The sequence below is a fragment of the Excalfactoria chinensis genome, chromosome 25 (assembly GCF_039878825.1).
Source record: "Excalfactoria chinensis isolate bCotChi1 chromosome 25, bCotChi1.hap2, whole genome shotgun sequence".
Taxonomy (NCBI): Eukaryota; Metazoa; Chordata; class Aves; order Galliformes; family Phasianidae; genus Excalfactoria; species Excalfactoria chinensis.
Genome location: NC_092849.1, coordinates 135,944 through 154,357, shown reverse-complemented (window position 1 = coordinate 154,357; position 18,414 = coordinate 135,944). Strand labels below are relative to the sequence as shown.

Below are 18,414 nucleotides of genomic sequence, written 5' to 3'. Positions count from 1 at the left end.
CAGCCTTCAGCTGCTCCTCCAGCTGGCCAATGAGCTGCTTCTCCTGCAAGACAACGGCTGTCATGAGGGCTGGCCGACTCGGGTCCCACGGATGGACCCGAGGGATGGGGACCGAGGTCCTCCTGCACAGCCAGAGGCGTGAGGATGCCGAGCTGTGAGGACGAGCCCTCACTGCCCCCTACCTGCTCCAGCTCCTCCTTACGGGCAGCCGTTCTTTCAGCCCGTATTTGCTGGGCGTCCTGTGCGAAAGAGAAGAGCAGCGGCCGTCAGGGCACCGGCGCTCCCACGGGGCTCCGTCCCCTCCTGCCTCCTCCATCGGGGCAAGCAGGGCCTGCAGGGCTGGAGCTGCAGACCCACACGAGGGCACTTCTCCCACCCCACCGCACCCCACACAGCAGCATCTGCTCACCTTCAGCAAAGACGCCCTGGCCGCGGCCGTGCGCTTCTCCATCAGCCGCTCGTGAGCCTGTGCGAGGGGAAAGGAGCGGCGTTGGCACCCGGCTCTCTGCTGCCATGCCGTGGGCAGGGTGCCCTCCAGCCGGCAGCTCGGCCCTTCTGTGCCCGTCCACCCAGAGCTCACCTGCTCCAGCTGCTGCAGCAGCTCCACGCGCTGCAGAGCTGTTAATGTTCCGCTGGCAAACTGGGCCCGCATTGCTGCACCACTGGCACAGCTGCTCGCAGGACCTGCACCGCCTGCAGAATGGGGCCGGCAGGTTCGGCGCTGACCCACTGCCCCTGCCCCACCCCGGGGGGGCTTCTGTGAGGTCAGCGCGACATTGTGACGTCACCAGCACAGGAGGGTCCTGGGAGGTCACAGGGACAGAACGTGGTTTGTGCTGGAAGAGTCCTTGAAGGTCATAAGGAACCAGAGAATGGTTTGTGTTTGGGATGGCATGCGCTCCTTGGGAGGCTCCTTGATGATCAAAGAAGCGTGGATCGGCTTGTGTTGGAAGGGTCCTGGATGGTCACAGGACCGTAGGATGGCGTGGGTTGGGGTGTTCCTTAATGATGATAGAAGTAGTGAAGGGTTTGTGAGGGAGGCTGTGGGGCAGCAGGTGAGGACCTGAAGGATACCTCAGCTGGGCTGATGGGTCACCAGGAAGGGAACAATTCTGTTCACAAGCTGTGTGGGAAGAGCTTTGTCTGGTGCTCAACCCTCAGTAGACCCCAGTAGACCCCGCAGTAGACCTCAGTTGAACCCAGGGGACCCCTCAGTTGATTCCAGTAGACCCCTATGTAGACCCCGCAGTAGACCCCACGAGATCCCAGGAGACCCCTCATTCAACTCCAGTAGACCCCTCAGTAGACCCCTATGTTGACCCCAGTAGACCCCTATGTAGACCCCTCTGTACACCCCAGTAGACCCCTCAGTACACCCCAGTATTCCCCATGTTGATCCCAGTAGACCCCTCAGTAGACCCCTCAGTAAACCCCAATAGACCTCTCAGTACACCCCAGTAGTCCCCTATGTTGACCCCAGTAGACCCCTCAGTAGACCCCTCAGTAAACCCCAACAGACCCCTCAGTTAACCTCAGTGCACCCCTCAGTCGACCTGGGAGTGCCTTGACAGCAGGAAGAGCTCCATCCAGAGCTCATTGCACACCTGGGGGTCCACATGAGAAACTCTATAAAGGTGCCGGCCTGTATGTAAGAGCTTTTTGGCTACGGCTGGAACCTGCTGAGGTACCAGAGGGTCTGCACTTGGGTGAAGCCCTATCCGTGCCTGCAGCAGCTCTGAGCTGACATGGCAGGAAGCCTTAGAAATGCCCTCGAGTGTGAGAAGGGCTTTGTGTGGAGTGCAGAGCTCCTCACACGTAGGAAGAAACTGATGTGGTCAACCACAGCTCCTACCTGATCAAGCACCAGGGGATCCACTCAGGGCAGAGACCCTAGAAATGCCCGCATTGCAGGAAGAGCTTCATCTGGAGCTCCATCCTCATTAACCATCGCCCAGTCCATGTGTTGTTATTGGCCCTGCAAGTGTCCCTGGTTGCAGGAAGAGTTTCTCTCAGGGCTGGCAGCTCATTTCTCATGGGAGAACCCCAGTGCAGAGAGACCCTCAGGATGCTGGAGAGCCCAGGGATGAGGGAGACCCCAACCCTTCTCCCCACACAGGAAGAGTTTGCAAAGGAGATGGCATCGCTGGCACCCTCTGCAGAGGGGACTTAACCCGGGAGCTTCAGCTGGCCTTTCCTTGCTGCCCAAAGCAGTTCTCTCACCATGCCTGCTTTCCTCTCCTGCTCTTTTTGATGCCATTTCCTAATGGAGAAGCAGACACGTAGGGCTGTGCTGTGTGTCTGTGTGCACGTGTTGCTCTCAGTCATTTCTGAGTGCGCTGATGGGTCCCAGAGAAGGGTCAGCAGAGCAGTAACGTGGCTCTTGGAGGTTGGCTGAGAATCATCTGTGGTGGAAAGGGAAGGGGGTGAATAAAGTAGCCAAGTTGTTCTAGAGCTTTCTTTCTTCGTTGTAGTCTTGGGTTTTTGCTCTTAAAAGCAGTGTCAGCATGTGGAATGACGAGAGGGGAAGGTGCAAGCAGGGTTTGGTTTTGGTGCCAACCCCAGCCCACTGCTTGCTTCTGGGAAAGGCCTTTCTTCTACACAAGCCTATCATCCTTCCTAACCGTGCAGCACTTTGGTTCTACCGCTCTTCCTGAATGCTTTAACCAGGAGCTCAGAGCAGCTGTGAGACACCAAGCCTTGGCTGCCACCAATAAAACTACTAAGCTTTCTCTCTTCCTTAACGCACCATCCATTACAGCTTGAAAGAGCAGCGGCCTGATGTACCCTACCAGATAACAAGCTGCCAACCAGAGGGTCAGGGACAAGGTTCAGTGTTAGAGGTAGGTTTAAGCTTAGAATTAGGGCTGAGGGCTAGCACTGATGGTTAGATTTAGTGCTAGGTGCAGTGCTCGCACGTGAGTTAGTGTTAGGGCGAGGGATGTGATAAGGGTTGGTGTTTAGGGGAAAGAGCTTGAATTTAGCTTGAAGTTTAGGACAAGAAAGGGTGAAGGCTGTACTTTAAGATACTTTAGGTATAATTTAGGGAGTTCAAGTTATGGGTTAGGAGTTAGGGATCGGGTTAAGGTTAGATTACAGATTGTTATATGGGTTAGAGTCAGCACTAGGCACCAATTCCCAGCTTCCTTACATGGAGAAAAGCTACGTGAAGACACGGACAGATATAGTTAATGGACAGCAGAGGAAAGCAAGAGGCATAGTTCTGTAAAAGTAGATTTTACCAAGTCCAAATTATATCCACTGAATCATAGAAACACTTGTGTTGGAAAGATGAGAAAGATGATCTAGTTCCAACCCCCCTGCTCTGGGCAGGGTTGCCAACCACAAGACCAGACAGCCCAGGAACACGTCAAGCCTGGCCTTGAATACCTCCAGTGATGGGACATCCACCCATTCTCAGGGCAGGCTATTCCAGTGCCTCAGCACACTCTGCATGAAGAATCTCTTCATAACCTCCGACATAAACCTCCCCTCTTTCACTTTAAATCCATTTCCCTATCACTACCTGTGTAACAAGTCAGTCTCTCTCCTGCCTTTCAAGGAAGTTCCTATCAAGTACTGCAAGACTGCAATGAGGTCTTTCTGGAGCGTTCCTTCTCCAAGCTAAACAATCCCAACTTCAACATCTTTCATCAGCCCTCTGATTATCTTTGTTGGTGCTCCAACAGGTCCATGTTTTCCCTGTGCTGGCTTTGCCAGGCCTGGGCACAGTGTACCAGATGGAGCCTTCAAAAGGCAGAGTAGGGGGGTGCAATCAGCTCCCTCACTGCTGGATACCCCTCTGTTGGTGAAGGCCAGGTTACCATTGGTCATCCAGGCTCCAAGAGCACAGTGCAGGCTCATGGCCAGCTCTTCATCCACCAGTGTCCTCAGTTGAATCCACAATGGAGAACCTCTGAGCAATAGAAAATATCTTCTCATTGTGTCAAACACAGATTTCCAGAGCCCCAAAACACTCACTGCCCACGTCCTTCTTGGCTGCTACTTCATCTCAGACACGATGAAGCTGTTGTGCTGTTGTGATCCCTGTTGTGGCTATTCCACATCAGAACATCATTCAGAGCAGTGGCAGTTAAAGAGCTTGTGTCCTGGTTCCGTGTTACCGCCACTGGGGGCAGTTTGGGTTCCCGGAGGGTCACGGACTGACATCTTGGGGTAACCCCGTGACAGAAGCATATGCTGAAATCACAAGCTGCCTAGAAAGAAGGAGGGAAAGGAACACAGTGAAAGGATTTGAGGGGAACAAAAGAAGCATAAGGAGTTAGAAAACATTAAAGATGCATTGAAGAATGAAACACGCTAAAGGAAAACAACAGAGCACAAGCTTGGAGAGGGATACATTAGGAGTCACCTGGGGAGAGAGAGGGAATCAATGAATCTTTACTGCTGTGTAATCTGCAAATGCACTGATGACACAATTGAGAACATCCAGAAGAGTTAGGCTACGTTGTGTGGTTTTAAGAGGAATAGATGGTGCCTACACTTATCCTGGGCTCACTACAAGCCTCTACAAGGAGAAACCTCCCAAAGAGATCCTTTCCCAATGATAATCAGCTCTAAAATGGGATCTAGGAGAGGTGGAGCCAGGCTCCACCCCTTTTGCTAGCACAGGAGATTACCTTCACCTGTACTCCTAGGCTTATTGCTTGCCTCAGGTGGTTAATCAGAGGTTCAGGCTGTGATTCAGCAGTTCCCATACAAGTGAAAAACATCCTTAATAAGTTTCCAAATGGCATCCTTCAGTGCCTGGTTCCGCATGCTGTAGACGAGGGGGTTCACTGCTGGAGGCACCACAGAGTACAGAACCGCCACCAACACATCCTTGGCTGGGGAGGAGGTGGACTGGGGCTTCAGATAGGTAAAGAAGGCAGTGCTGATAAAGAGGGAGACCACGGCCAGGTGAGGGAGGCACGTGGAAAAGGCTTTGTGCCGTCCCTGCACAGAGGGCATCCTCAGCACGGCCCTGAAGATCTGCACGTAAGAAAGCAGAATGAACACAAAACACCCAAAAAACAAAGATACACTGAGTGTTATGAGGCCGAGATTCCTGAGGTAGGGGTACGAACAAGAGAGCTTGAGAATGTGTGGCATCTCACAGAAGAACTGGTCCACAGCGTTGCCTCGGCAGAGAGGCAGTGAAAATGTATTGGCAGTGTACAGCAGGGAATGGAGAACCCCAGTGCCCCAGGCAGCTGCTGCCATGATGGCACAAGTTCTGCCATCCAGGAGGGTCCCGTAGTGCAGGGGCTTGCAGATGGCAACGTAGCGGTCATAGGACATGATGGTGAGAAGGAAAAATTCAGCTGACAGAAAGAATGAAAACACAAAGAGCTGTGCAGCACACGCAGTGTAGGAGATGGCCCTGGTGTCCCAGAAGGCATTGGCCATGGCTTTGGGGACAGTGGTGGAGATGCTGCCCAGGTCGAGGAAAGCCAGGTTGAGGAGGAAGAAGTACATGGGGGTGTGTAGGCGGCGGTCGCAGGCTACGGCTGTGCTGATAAGGCCATTGCCCAGGAGGGCAGCCAGGTAGATGCCCAGGAAGAGCCAGAAGTTCAGGAGCTGCAGCTGCCGTGTGTCTCCCATTGGCAGCAGGAGGAACTCGCTGATGGAGCTGCTGTTGGACATCTGCCGCTCCTGGACATGGGGAATCATCCCAGGAGAAAAAAAGGCAAGTTAGGTGAGAGTTCTCTTGGCACAAACCTGTACCGTTCCTTGGTGACCTTCCTCCTGCTGCGTAATCCAATCTTTTTCTTTCTCTGAGGGAAATGTTGGTTCAGATCCACAGCCTAAGATTGTTTTCATGAGTTGGAATAGGGATGGATGAGGAAAGTAGGAGAGGCCTCTGCCCGTGGGCTCTGGAGAAGGTGATCCTGAGCTACCCAGGTGGGTACACTGTAAAGTGGCAGGAGTGCTCAGTTTTATTTGTAGAATGTGACGTCTCTCTTAGCATCTCTCCACATCATCTCCATGGACTGATGCTCATTCTGTCCATCGAGCCAGGAAAGGCTGATGGAACATAAGGATGCTGCTCACAAACCTACTCATCTCCAAAGCTACAGCACAGCAGTCTCAGTGCTGTGTCAATATATACAGCTTGTCTCCCATTTCTCTGGTCATCCCTACCCTAACGGTAGGAAAATGAACAAAAGGCAGGAATTCCCATGTTTGGTCCTCTTTCTTGTAAAGTCCCCTCTGCAATACCCCGAGCATGCAGTGCAGCTGTGAGCCTCCAGCCTATGCAGCACCCTGAGCAGCAAAAGGCCCCTGTGCTGCTGGGGGTCTACTTCCCCTTCCCCACATCTCCCTACAGCTGCCTGGGCAACTCTCCGGGCAGGCTGAGTGCTGAGCCTGGTTGGCAGCTGAGTCCTTGCCCTGGCACAGTGACCTGGGATGCAGGGATCCTGGCTCTGCAGGACATATTTACACTTCCATAGGGACAGGATTCAGCTGAATCCATTCAGGCATCTTATCCTGAGATTGTAGTCCTGGCTCCTGGAGGGGATGCAGCTCCCTCCCATGCCTCCCACACACCCAGCCGGACCAGCACTGACCACACATCTGGCCACAAGCAACTGGCCCCCTGCAACTCTCCTCTTGCACAGCCTTCTTTCTCCTCCATTGGCATTCATTCCCATCTTTGCCTGTTGCAGTCACTCTCCAGTTATCAGCTCTCACTGACTACATTTCCCTCTTGGATCCCCAGTGCTACCCCCGTGCTGGCTGTACCTCCCTCTCCCTGACGGAGCTGCCATCTGTGTCACACGGGTTGTGCTGCACTCGGTGACATCTCGGTGTCTGGTGTAAGACAAAATACCCTTAAATAGGACATCTCCTTTTTTGTTTCAAGCGATCCTTGAAACCTTCATCTGCAACACAGAGACCTCCCTAAGGAGCAGTTCAGGCCTGGAAGACTTGAGGGAAATGACTTGTTAGGTCTTTCTGCACTGTAATGAGCCCCACAGCGTATGTGGTGTCCATGAACTTTGGGGACCGAGGGAAGACTGCTGTAAGCAAATGATGGAGGTGCAGTCAAAATGCTGTCCAGAAATGTTAGAGAGTGTTGGAGCTGTAATTGGTCCCTGTGGGGCCATTACCAACAAAGCCTCCCCACAGCTGTGTTAGAGCAGATAATTGGAGGCTGTGATTACAGGCAGGCCTTCATCTTTTTTGCTTAGCACCACTACTGTGGGGAAGTGGGCTACAAACTTCAGTTCAAGATGATGAGCACAGCACCAATAGATGGTAGCCTGACAGTCACACCTGGTTTGACTGTGATGTTGTTGGCTATTCTCAGTTGGCAAAGCATGAAGAGAAGTTTGTTACTGTCAGACTTTAGCTCTTTCTACTGCCACTATTGATGGAGGGTAGTAAGGGACACCAGAAACTCCTTGAATAACTTCTCATTTTGCAGTTTATCATATAAAGTCAGTTGGCCATGAAAACCACGGAGCCCATTGGCTGTGTGCTACACCACGTCAGTTTCTAGGAAGCTGGTGAAACATTAGGGCAAGTGATTCTCTTCTTGAGATACTCCTTTAAAGAATTAAGAATAATATGTATTGTTGTCCAGGCTGAGCTGCTTACAGTAGACTCCCACAGTGACATCCACTTTAATTCCTTGTCCCTTACACAGAGGCTTTCAACCATGTCATTGCTAACTGTAAGCTCCATTCTATCCAGCCCACCACATACAGCACCCCTATTCCATCTTACCTGCCCTGCATCTCTGGCCTGGAGAGCCCAGAGCCACCCATCACACACAGCACACCCCTCACAACGTGAAAAACCAATAAGGCATAACAGCCTCACACATGGGCACCTGGGGGGCTGCTTGTTCCCTTGGGAGCTCTTGTTTGTGGCTGTGTGGAAAAAGGGCCTTTCCTCTTGGGAGGAGTATAGGAGTGTTGTCAGGGCCTGCAGAGAAGCAAAGACGAAGGATAAATCTCACATGGAGCTGAAGATGGTGAATGAGATAAAGGATAATGAGACGATCTTCCTACTGGTTTTAATTTCTCTTTGGTTTTCCTCTTTTTCTCTGAAAGCTGTTAGTAACTCAAGCCTTATGTGGTATTTGAATAAAGCATATGGCTTAGACAGATACGATTGTGAGAGGGACAACGCATACAGGAGAAGCATTTTGTAGAAATCTCCTAAAGAAGCTGATTTTTTATTTCACTTGTGTATGAGGGTCGTTTCACCTTAATGTAACTGGGGGGACTGTGAATCTGGTTGTCTCTGCCCCAATTCATGGGCAGGACGTGACCGCGTTGAACGAACTAGAGAAGGAACGTGGCTGGTAAAGGGCCATAGAAGTGATTCTTTCAGCACAACCTGTCAGGTCATCCCTCGCCTGCAATAGTTGTGCTGTGGTGCCAGAGACCTCCATCAGGACTGTGTGATCAGTCCTTGCTGTTGTGTCATGAGGAACAACTGGTGAGACTGCAGAACCATCAAAGTAAGGCAGTGCCAGGGTGAGTGCCAGTGCAGGAGTCGAGGTGAGTGTCTGCAGCACGCAGGGAAAAGGAAGCCAGTGTAGGACTGCTTAGAACAGCCTTGGGTGGAGATGGCAAGAGCGCTGGCAAGGCTGGAGGGCCCCAGCAGGAAACCAAGCTCTTTGTCCTCTTTGCTGCAGCAGTTGTGTCTGCCTCCACCCCTTCCTAGACCTCATTTAAGGGTAATCTCTTGCTGGAGATCCCTGCCTACCTGAGGCTCTCCAGAGGCAGGCAGCTCTGCTGCATTTGGGCTTGTTCTCATTTGCTGTATCCAAAGACTTTGCCCCCCTGCTGTTATCATCTCAGCATAGCATTACAACAAGCATAGGCTGCACAAGGACTGCCATTGTGAATGTGGTTTATTAGCTAAAAATTTAGCAAGTATTACCCTGCTCTAATATCATTTCATATTATTTTTCCAGCAGTAAGAGGAAATCAAGAAATCACTTCAGAAGCACATGAAAAAACAGTGTGAATCGATGGTCTCTCATGGAAAAGAGTGTTCCAATGGTGTCTACCCAACTAGTGCTATGATAACATTTTTTCTCCTTTCTTACATCACACACCTCCCAAGCTCCGAGCCATGCAGTAGGCAGGATGTTGGGTGTACACACTGGACTTGGTGATACAGCACCAGATTATGTCTTCTGGAGTAATTGATTTGAAAAGTATGGAAAGTGTTTGCCATCCTTACTCAGATCACATACTATCCTACTCTGCAAGAAACCCCGAGAAGAATTTATAGGATTATTCAATGAGTGAGGTACTATTCATGGTGAGTAAACGTGGTAGAATGAACTTGTTACTGATTACGAGCAGCTTTCCCTCGCTTACGCTGCTGTAAATTTAAATTAACTCCACTCAATCAACGGTGAATAACTGATATAAAAACAGAGTAAGAGGAGAATTAGTCTGTAAGTATGTCTAGAATGAATAAACAGCAAAAAATTGCTGGCGTGTAGAACTCCCCCTTGAAGCTTAGCTGCAAGGTTACTTTTATAACTGATATTTTCATTCTTGGAGGGGCTGCACTGCTGCTCAAAAAGGAGGTCTATACTGAGCTGCTATGTGCTAAAAACACCCATGGTTTGCAGAATCCCACTGAGTTTGGGACAGTCCTTGGGCACAGCCCAGCAAGCGAGGGCAAGCAGCTCTCCTGTGCAGTGCCCTGCTGTGTGCTGCTGGCTTGCAGCTGTTTTTTCACTGGAGGATGCTGGGCTGACACAGGAGGGGAGTGATTTGAACACTGCCTCCCCTTCCTCACAACCAATTCAGCAGATGCTTTATAAGAGCAAACAGAAGCTCTTGTCTTCAGCTGGGAGGTGTCTGCTCCTTCCTGGCTCCCCAGAGCAAGCGTTGCATTCAATTATATTTGTATGGCAGTTCCCACTGTGGGGTTTGGAACTGGCCAATGCCTCTAATTACCAACACAAAGCTATTACTATTTAATCTGCAGTGATCTCAGGATGCCTTTCTGGTGGCATATTTTTTATGCTCATGACTGTATCTCCTGGATGTCGTTTAATTTTAGCTCTGCCTTTTAGATTTTGAGAACAAAAAACCTGCCTTCCTCCCTCTGTGATGCTGACCACAGACCCTGCTCTCACCTGAACTCTGGCCGTGGCTTTTCCTGCCCCACTTAACCCCCTCCCTCCCCTTCCCTCCCTTCCCCCAAGCAGTGGGTTGGGGAGGGTGCCATCACCTCTGGAACTTGCAGATTAAAAGGCAAAAAACTGACAATAAACTGCCAGTGGCTCATTTACTGTTGACGGTGAGTCAATCAAAATCCTGCTTTCCCTCTGCTTCCTGGCTTTCCCTCCTGTGTGACTTCATGACCCAATTTCTGATGTGTTCCACACTGTTACTTTTTTCCCCTCAGAGTTTAATTGCTTCTGTTTCACATTTGGGTGCTGAAAAGTTGTCAGAAGCTGTACAATCCCCTCCAGCAACAGATCCTGTTTATATTGCTGTAAACTATGTTTTGCAGTGATATGATAAGTAACAAAGGGGGGAAAATTAAACAGAAATGCACATCTCTTTGTAGAAAACCCTGTTATCTGCCAAGTTTTACTCTGAGGGTCACCAGAAATGCTAGCACAGTGTAAGGAAGCCTCCAAGTCTGCCTGCACAGGGCATTCTGAAAGCAGCACCACAGCAACTTGCCTTACACCAGGGACAGCATTTACCCAAACAGAGGTCAGTCTCAGGACTGAGCATCCACAGTGTGCAGAGGAGGAGGGAGAGCAGCAGGAGGAAGGCTGGAATTTAGAGAAGAGGTTGTGGCAACAAGGTGGTTGTGCTGTGATCATCTAAGGATGTCAATAAGGCTAATAGCTTTTAAAAGACCAATCATTGTAGCTGGAGGGAAAAAAAAAAAAAAAAAAAAAAAAAGAGGAAAGCTTTTGGGCACATAAACCCATCTTGAATGACATTTCAACTCTCCTCCCATTTTCATAGGATCTGAAATAGACCCATTTCTTCTCTGTCAGGATCCCATGCCTTTTTTGTTGATATTTTTCTACCTCTTTTTGTCTTGAATACACATCTGAACTTTTATTTGCTGGAAACCACCTATGCAGTAAATGAAAATGGATACCTAAAGTTACCAAGTGTTTTATTTACTGAAAGATATTCCTGGTGCAGAGAATGCTTGATGAAACTTTTGGTATTATTTGTGTCAGTATTTTAAGAATTGAAATTATCCAGAAACACTCATACGAATCAGGAAGCCGAGGTCCTGGAACAGGCTGCCCAGGGAGGTTGTGGATGCCCCATTCTTGGAGGTGTTCAAGTCCAGGTTGGCTAAGACACCTGTTGACCCAGAAGAGCTTGCACTTACTCAACACCTATGAAGCTCCTACACAAGCATCACACAAAAACAAGGAAGGGAAGAAAAACCCAGGACACTGGGGAGGGGTCCTACCTCTCAGTAGGTGATGCCTGTTCCATGTATAGAGGACAGACATAAATTGCACCTCATCTGTTCCCCATTTCTTCTCCCTCGCTTCGTACAGGCACTTATTATGGATGACAAAGTAAGGCTCATGGAGAAGACTGGGTATACACGAGATCTTTAATTCATTGGTGCTAAAGAACTGCTGGAACATACTTGTCCAGATCATGGATATTTTCCAACGAGCACCAACCAGGCATGGCAACTCACAGCTGAAATGTCATTGCCCCTGCCAAGTAACCAGTCTACCTACAGACTTCTCATTAGAGACTTGCAAACAAGACCAGAACCCATTTATTCCCATTTCATGGGTTGGCTTCTCTTCACCACACATCACATGCACAAGAATAGATTGCTCTTGCAAGGAATCACGTTCCTACACACCTGAGCATCCTGCTGAGCAAGAGCATCATCCACATACATTCCCTCATCTCTGTTACCCTGCAAAGGTACAAGGACAGAAGACACAGCTCACCACAGCATCTACTGGAAGCAACCCTTGAGAATTCCCCACTCAGAAACAGCTGCAGGAGATGGCTAATGGAGTCCTTCAAAGGGAATACTAGCTTACAAACACAGTGACACATCTCAAATGTGCTTTGGGCTTCTTTCTGAAAGAAGCAGCAGCCCACTTTACTGGGACATTTAGAAAAGAGCCCATGGCATTCATGCACACCCAGAGTCAGAATCCCCTCCCTGCAGAAGATGGGTTTGAGGAGCAGGCCATGAGACACGCAGGGTGAGAAAAAGCCAGCCTGGAGCTCCTCACCAATGAGCACACAGCTGCGCCCACAAGAAGATTCAATCCCTTCTCCCCTCTCCCTTTCGCTTGGCTCACCGTTGCAAGTGACACAAGGACACTTGGAAAAATGGAAGATGTGTTGGATACGATGTCATCCTCAAGGGAGCAGCCATACTCTCGCAAGAACACACGCACACGGCATCTGTTAGAAGCAGAGCCACCACCTGGGTGCCTCCCACAATGTTTGCCAGCTGTAACCCAGCTAAGTACTGAACTGTGCCCAGGGCTCTCAGCATCACTGCAGCAGTCCATTCATCATCATTAGTGCTACAGCCTTCAATTAAGAAGCACAGACAGTAAGAAACTGGCAAGAGAGCCATACGTCCTGCTGACAGACAGAACGCTCCTCCCCATTTCATTTACATCAATTCAGTTGCCGGTGAAATTCTAGTCTGGCTCCACTCTGAACAAACAGCCACAGCGAGGTTGGCCAACATGTCACACCTACAAGCTCCCCAGATTCCTTCCTCCTCACACCTGCCTGCACACACACAAACTGACTGTCAGGCAGCAGGACAAGGCCCGGCCTTTCGCACTACTTATAAAGCCTGGAGTTCTCATTAATGAGACCAATCTCTTCACTGGTGCGAGAAGCCAGAATTTCCATCAGGCAGCCTTCATCTGTTCCTGCTCCCAGGAATTGCCAAGGCAAGATTTAAGATACCAACAGCTGCTCCAGACATGCAATCAAGTTTCTTTAAGCGTTAATAATAAATTAAGAAGACATTCATAGTAAAGCAGTAAGTCCTTGGCCTGAACTTCAACAATACAAAAGAAAGATTTCCAAACCTTCACAGCCCTCCTCAGTTCAAGCACATCAGACGTGGCGGTGGGAGTCATCATCCCAACCATCACCCTCTCAAAATTCCCACTCAGCAACCACATCAAGTCACCAATCAAATCCTAGAAAGCCAAGAGAGGAGGAAGGAGGTGGCAGAAGGTACGGCCTTCCAGGACAGACAGAACCGAGCTGTTCACCTCTTCTCTTTAGGCTCTAACCCTCCTTGCATCAACAACTGCTCTGAACTGAACAAAACCAAAACAACCTTGGTCAAGGAAATTCTTCACCGACCTTTCTCTTATGGAGATTGGGTCCTTTGTCACTTTTCACCCAAATGACACAACCACCTTCACACATCTCTGTAGACCTTTTAGGTGATCAGAACTTGCTGACATTGGGAAACATTTAGTTTGGTCAAGATATCGATGATTTCTTCATCCGTGCCTGCAGGAAACAAATGGAAGCCAGTCAGGCTGCTTGCACAAGAATCAGAACTGCCCTCTGGTCTTGTGCCGCCCCAAGTCCCCTCCACAGCCAGTTCTCAACAGCCCCAGGACCACATCCATGCACACAAAGCTAACAGGACCCACTCCACCAGAGGAGCCATATTTCAGGACATAAGAAAGGCAGCTGTGTTTCCTCTTCCCAACTATTTTTAGGGCAGTTGTGCAGCAGAGCAATACAAGCAGCTGCGCTTCCCTCGAACAAACCATCCGAGCTGCCATTCCCAGTGCTGGGAAAAAAACCAACAACAAAACTTGACCTGCGGAGGGAGATCAACTTACCAAAGCCCTTCATGGCCTTCCTGAGTGCTGTGCTTCTTGCTCAGTGCTGAAACTCGAGATCCCCTTCATTGTTGCCTACAGCCACAAGAAAAGGATTTAGCAAAGGCAGACTTGCACCCGTGCACACAGAGTTGAATTAAAACAAAACAAAGCACATAAAAGATGTGAACACAGAGATAGTAAAACTCCACCCACACAAGTGATGTTGTATCAGACTTGTGTCTCACGCAGCAGCCTATACTAGGGGGACTTCCCAGGCACATCAGAAAGAAGCCACAGGGGCACAACTATATGGAGAACATATCTCCATGCTGCTGCCCAGAGTCTGCAGTAAAACAAAAGCTGGACCACCTTGCATCTGTGTTCAGTCCCACCAGACCTTCTTCCTAGCAGTTCTCCATGTCAGTCATAAAGCAGCGTGCTCCCATCATAGCCCTAGCTACTTCTCTTGTAGCAGGTAAGGACCATTACTCAGCACCATTAATTTTGCTCTACTCGGCACTGGTGAGGCTGCACCTGGAGAACAGTGTCTGGGCTCCCAGTACAAGAGACAGCTGGACACACTGGAAATGGAGGGCTACCAAGATGGTGAAGGGACTGGAAGACGTCTTCTATGACAAGAGCTTGAGAGAAGTGGCTGCTCAGTCTGGAGAAGGGGAGCTCAGGAGGATCCCACCCATGGCCATCAATCCATGCAGGGAGGAACAGAGAGAATGTAGCCAGGCTGCATCCAGTGGAGCCCAGTGCCAGGACCAGAGCTTGCCACCAAACATCAGGAGCACTCCTGCACTGTGTAAGTGCCGCAGCACTGGCACAGAGACCCACAGAGGCTGCAGAGTTTCCTCTAGGAGATCTCCAAGCCCAGGATGTGGCCCCGGGCACCAATTCTGCTGGCCCTGTTGCAGCAGGGACTGGACCAGATGGGCCCAGAGGTCCTTTCCAACACCAACCATTCTGTGCTTCTGCAACACACCACGACATGCTGTGTTTGGCTCAAACTGGCCATTCACAAACAGCTTTCTCCTGCCTCTTGCTCAGTGCCATCTCTGTGGGATCACACTGCCTCCTACGGCCCAACTCTGTTCCAGTCAAGGTCAACACCAACACAGCGCTGACCTTCATGGAGCCTGGGCTTTGGGAAACAGGCACAGGAATAACCACTGCACGGGTGGAACCTTGTGGGTTGAACCAGGAGGGAGCAGTACGCCCAGAGAGCTTATCTGGAAAAATACTTCCTCTGGGTACTGACATTCAGTTGCATTTTCCATTCACTCTCAAGCAGGAGAAGCACAGACGTGTGGGGCAATATCTTCTCGAAGAAGGAAACAGAGAGAAGTTAAAATTAACTCCTCATAAAAAGACAGGCGGTGCTCCTCCTGCCCCATCCACACTCCCTGTGTTTATCTGATTGGAGCAAATGCCGGGCACAGCGTGGTACAGCAAACAAGCGCACTCACCACTGCTTGAGGTTTTGGTCATTCTTAGGGCTCTGTTCCAGCAGCAGCTGCCAACTGCAACAAAAACCAGAGAGAGCAGGAGTTTTCTAGCAAAGCATCAGTGGTAAAGAAATGCTTTTTCTATCCCGAGAGTGACAGCCTGGCGGAGGTTACAAAGAGAAGCAGACCGCCACCCTCGTCCTGCCCACAGTGCCCGAGTGCTGCTGCCATGAGCCCAGCACACGGCGTCCCCATGTCTGTGTGCACTGTGGAACCCCACAGATGTGACAGCGGGGTCTGGCTTGTGGGGCGCTTCTCCAAGGAAACCAACGCACGGTGTCAGGAGGGGAAGAGGAAGCAGCTCATCCTGCCACTAACGCTGCCATTGTGCGTCCCTCCCCAGGACTCCTACAGCTTCCTCTTCCCAGCCCCGCTCACCTCGCAGGCTGCAGACGCTGCTGGGCGCTCACACTCGATGCATGTCATCTTCTTCTTGTGCCTCTGGGCCACTCTCTGCAGGGCTGCGCTGAGTTCCTGCCGCTGCAGCAAGAACTGCTGCTCCTGTGCTGACGGATGGAGGAGTTTCGTGCCGGCACCCAAAGCACGTTGTCCCCAGGCTCCCGGTGCCACGGCAGGATGCTCCTCCCCCCCATCGCCCCTCAGCTCTCGCATCCTCCTACGATCTGCCTAAGGACGCAAAGACCCTGCGGAGGGATCTGGACAGGCTGGTCGACGACTGATGCCCACCAATAGCATGAGGTTCAACAACAGCAGCTGCACAGCAGGCGCATGGCGCGGCGCGACGACCTCACGGGCGAAAGGAAAAGCCCCCAGCAGGGAGCGCTCGCCCCATTCGGCGGACCGACCAATGGGAGCGCAGAGGAGGCGGGGCCGAGCGCGGCTTCTCCGCCAATAGCGCTTGCGGGCGCCGGTCCGCTATGACGACGCCGGTCCGCTATGACGGCGCGAGTTGCGGAGCTTCGCGCGGGTCGAGCGCTGCTCCGCCGCCCCGCGTCCCCGCCGCCGCCTGTGCCGTGCCTCGGGGGACGCCGGGCGGTCAGGCGAAGCCAGCGCAGGGGCAGAACTGAGCCGTCCTCCGGAGTCAGCGTGGCGGTGGGGCGCTGCTGGGCGGTGAGAAGCGGCGGCTGACCGCGAGCAGCGGAACGCGCCCGGTCTCGAGGAGCAGCTCCTGGCTGAGCCGGGCAGCCCCGAAAGAGAGGGACCGATCCCACGGATCGAGACGTGTGAAAGCCTGGCAGAGAATCAGGCGGGCGCCCGCAGGGAGGTGCAGAGAGGACGGAGCCAGACCGCACCCGGTGGTGCCCGGCAGCGGGACCGGAGGCACGCGCTGCAGCACGGCAGGTCTCCCCGTAGCGCTGCTGCCGTTGTCCCTGTTCCCTTGATTTGTGCCTGGGGAAGGAGATGGTCACGTACTAACCACATCCCTCCCCGTGCCTCCATTCACTGCAACAGGAGCTGAGTTGAGTGCACCTGTGGGGATGTGGCACCCACAGCCTCTCTGGGCAGCAGTGCCAGGGCCTCAGCTTCGGGCTCAAAGTCCTCTGGGGCAATGCCACTCCTCCCCTCCCTTCTGAGAGCCACAGTGCCCAATGAAGGCAGGCCACAGGACCAGAAGGTGAACTCTTGAACTGCCACCGCTCTGCATGATGTTCTGATGTGGGATATCTACAAAACATCCCCAGACCACAACAGGTAGCACGGAGCTGCAATGGGGAATGCCCTCCACACACGGCCCTGTCGGTGCACGATGCTGCAGGCACGCTCCTTGCCATCTGCACACACGTGGGCCGGCTTTGCACGGCCGGGCACATCATCTGGCCTGGGCACTGCAGGTACCCACACATGATGGGGTGCAGACACGGCAAGGCCAACCCTGGCTGACTGTGCATCTCATTCCCGCTTGGCGTGGGAAGAGGGACTTCAGTGGGACACAATTGCTCCAAAGGAGTTTTGGGGCTCGGTTACGAATGTTGCCCTGACCTGTTGGCCTTGTCTGTCACCAGTTGCAGTGGTTACAAAGCACACGGAGGATACGTTGCGTTGTGTAAGCTGAATAAAACACGGGATCACACAAAGTACAAACGCCTGAGTTACAACAGCACACATCACCAACTTGTCACAGACACTAGCCCTGGTTCTGCAGGAGTGGTGACACAAACATTTCAGACCATTACTGATGTCAACATCTTCCTTTCCCACCCTTTTCTTCCCTGCACACGAAGCAGCAAGCTGCTGGCCATCAGAGGGCTTGCAGTGACATCAGAAGGTGGCTGCGGTCATCTGAAGGCTTTTCTGGTTGTCGGAGGGCTCCACTGGTTGTCAGAGATGTTCACTGACCATCAGAAGGCTTCATTGATTGAGTTGGGATGTCACCGGTCATCAGAGGGCTTCATCGGTCAGTGGAAGATCGGAGGTGTCCATGGGAGGGGATATGCAGCCCTTGTTCTGGGTGACGGGTAGGGGGTTGGGGCACTGAGGCACGCGGCCTAAAGCAGACCCAAAGGAGTGACAAGTGGCTGCAATAAGAGAGGGGCTAAAAGTAGGGTGTTGTGGTCACACTGTGTCCATGCAGAGGCGGATCAAAGGGTGAAGGCTTTGGGAGGAAATGTACGGAGGAACTGAGAGAGAGCAGAGGGAGGGTACTGGGGTTGATGGCAGCATGAGGAGCTCCATCCTTTAGGACTTTGGAGCGGATGATGAGTGAGGGAGGGGAAGCCCACAGGGGTGCAGGACATGGTGCGCATGGCATGGAGCTGGGGAGGCCTCCCAGAACTGTGAGGTGGCCAGTCCCTGCTGAGCATGAGAACAAGGACACGGACACAGAGAGTGTAGGTTTGCTGAGGGATTTATTGATCGTCAGAGGGTGTCGCTGATCATCGGGGTCTTCGCTGCTCACCAGAGGGCAGCACTGGTCATCAGAGGATGTCAGAGTGCTGCACTGGCAAGGAGGAGCCTTGTCCCTGCAGGGTTTGTCCCCAAGGACTCGGGGCAGGAGAAGGACTGGCAGCAGCCAGGAGACCCGGGGCAGGACGTGGGTCCCCTGGGGACAGAAGCCACATCCCCTGTCCCACCTGCATGGTGACTCTGGGCCATCCAATAGGGCACCCTGAGCCTGCCCCCTCCAGA

General features: G+C 51.8%; 1 protein-coding gene and 1 pseudogene across 1 annotated transcript; both read right to left on the bottom strand.

The window, feature by feature from the left end:
• Positions 1-4,701: 4,701 nt before the first annotated feature.
• Positions 4,702-5,643, bottom strand: LOC140262549 (olfactory receptor 14A16-like). Its single transcript, XM_072356935.1, has one exon. It carries the CDS (start codon positions 5,641-5,643, stop codon positions 4,702-4,704), a length of 942 nt encoding a protein of 313 aa, XP_072213036.1.
• A 1,272-nt stretch (positions 5,644-6,915) lies between these two features.
• LOC140262548 (annexin A4-like) lies at positions 6,916-14,953 on the bottom strand (annotated as a pseudogene).
• Between the last annotated feature and the right edge of the window lie 3,461 nt (positions 14,954-18,414).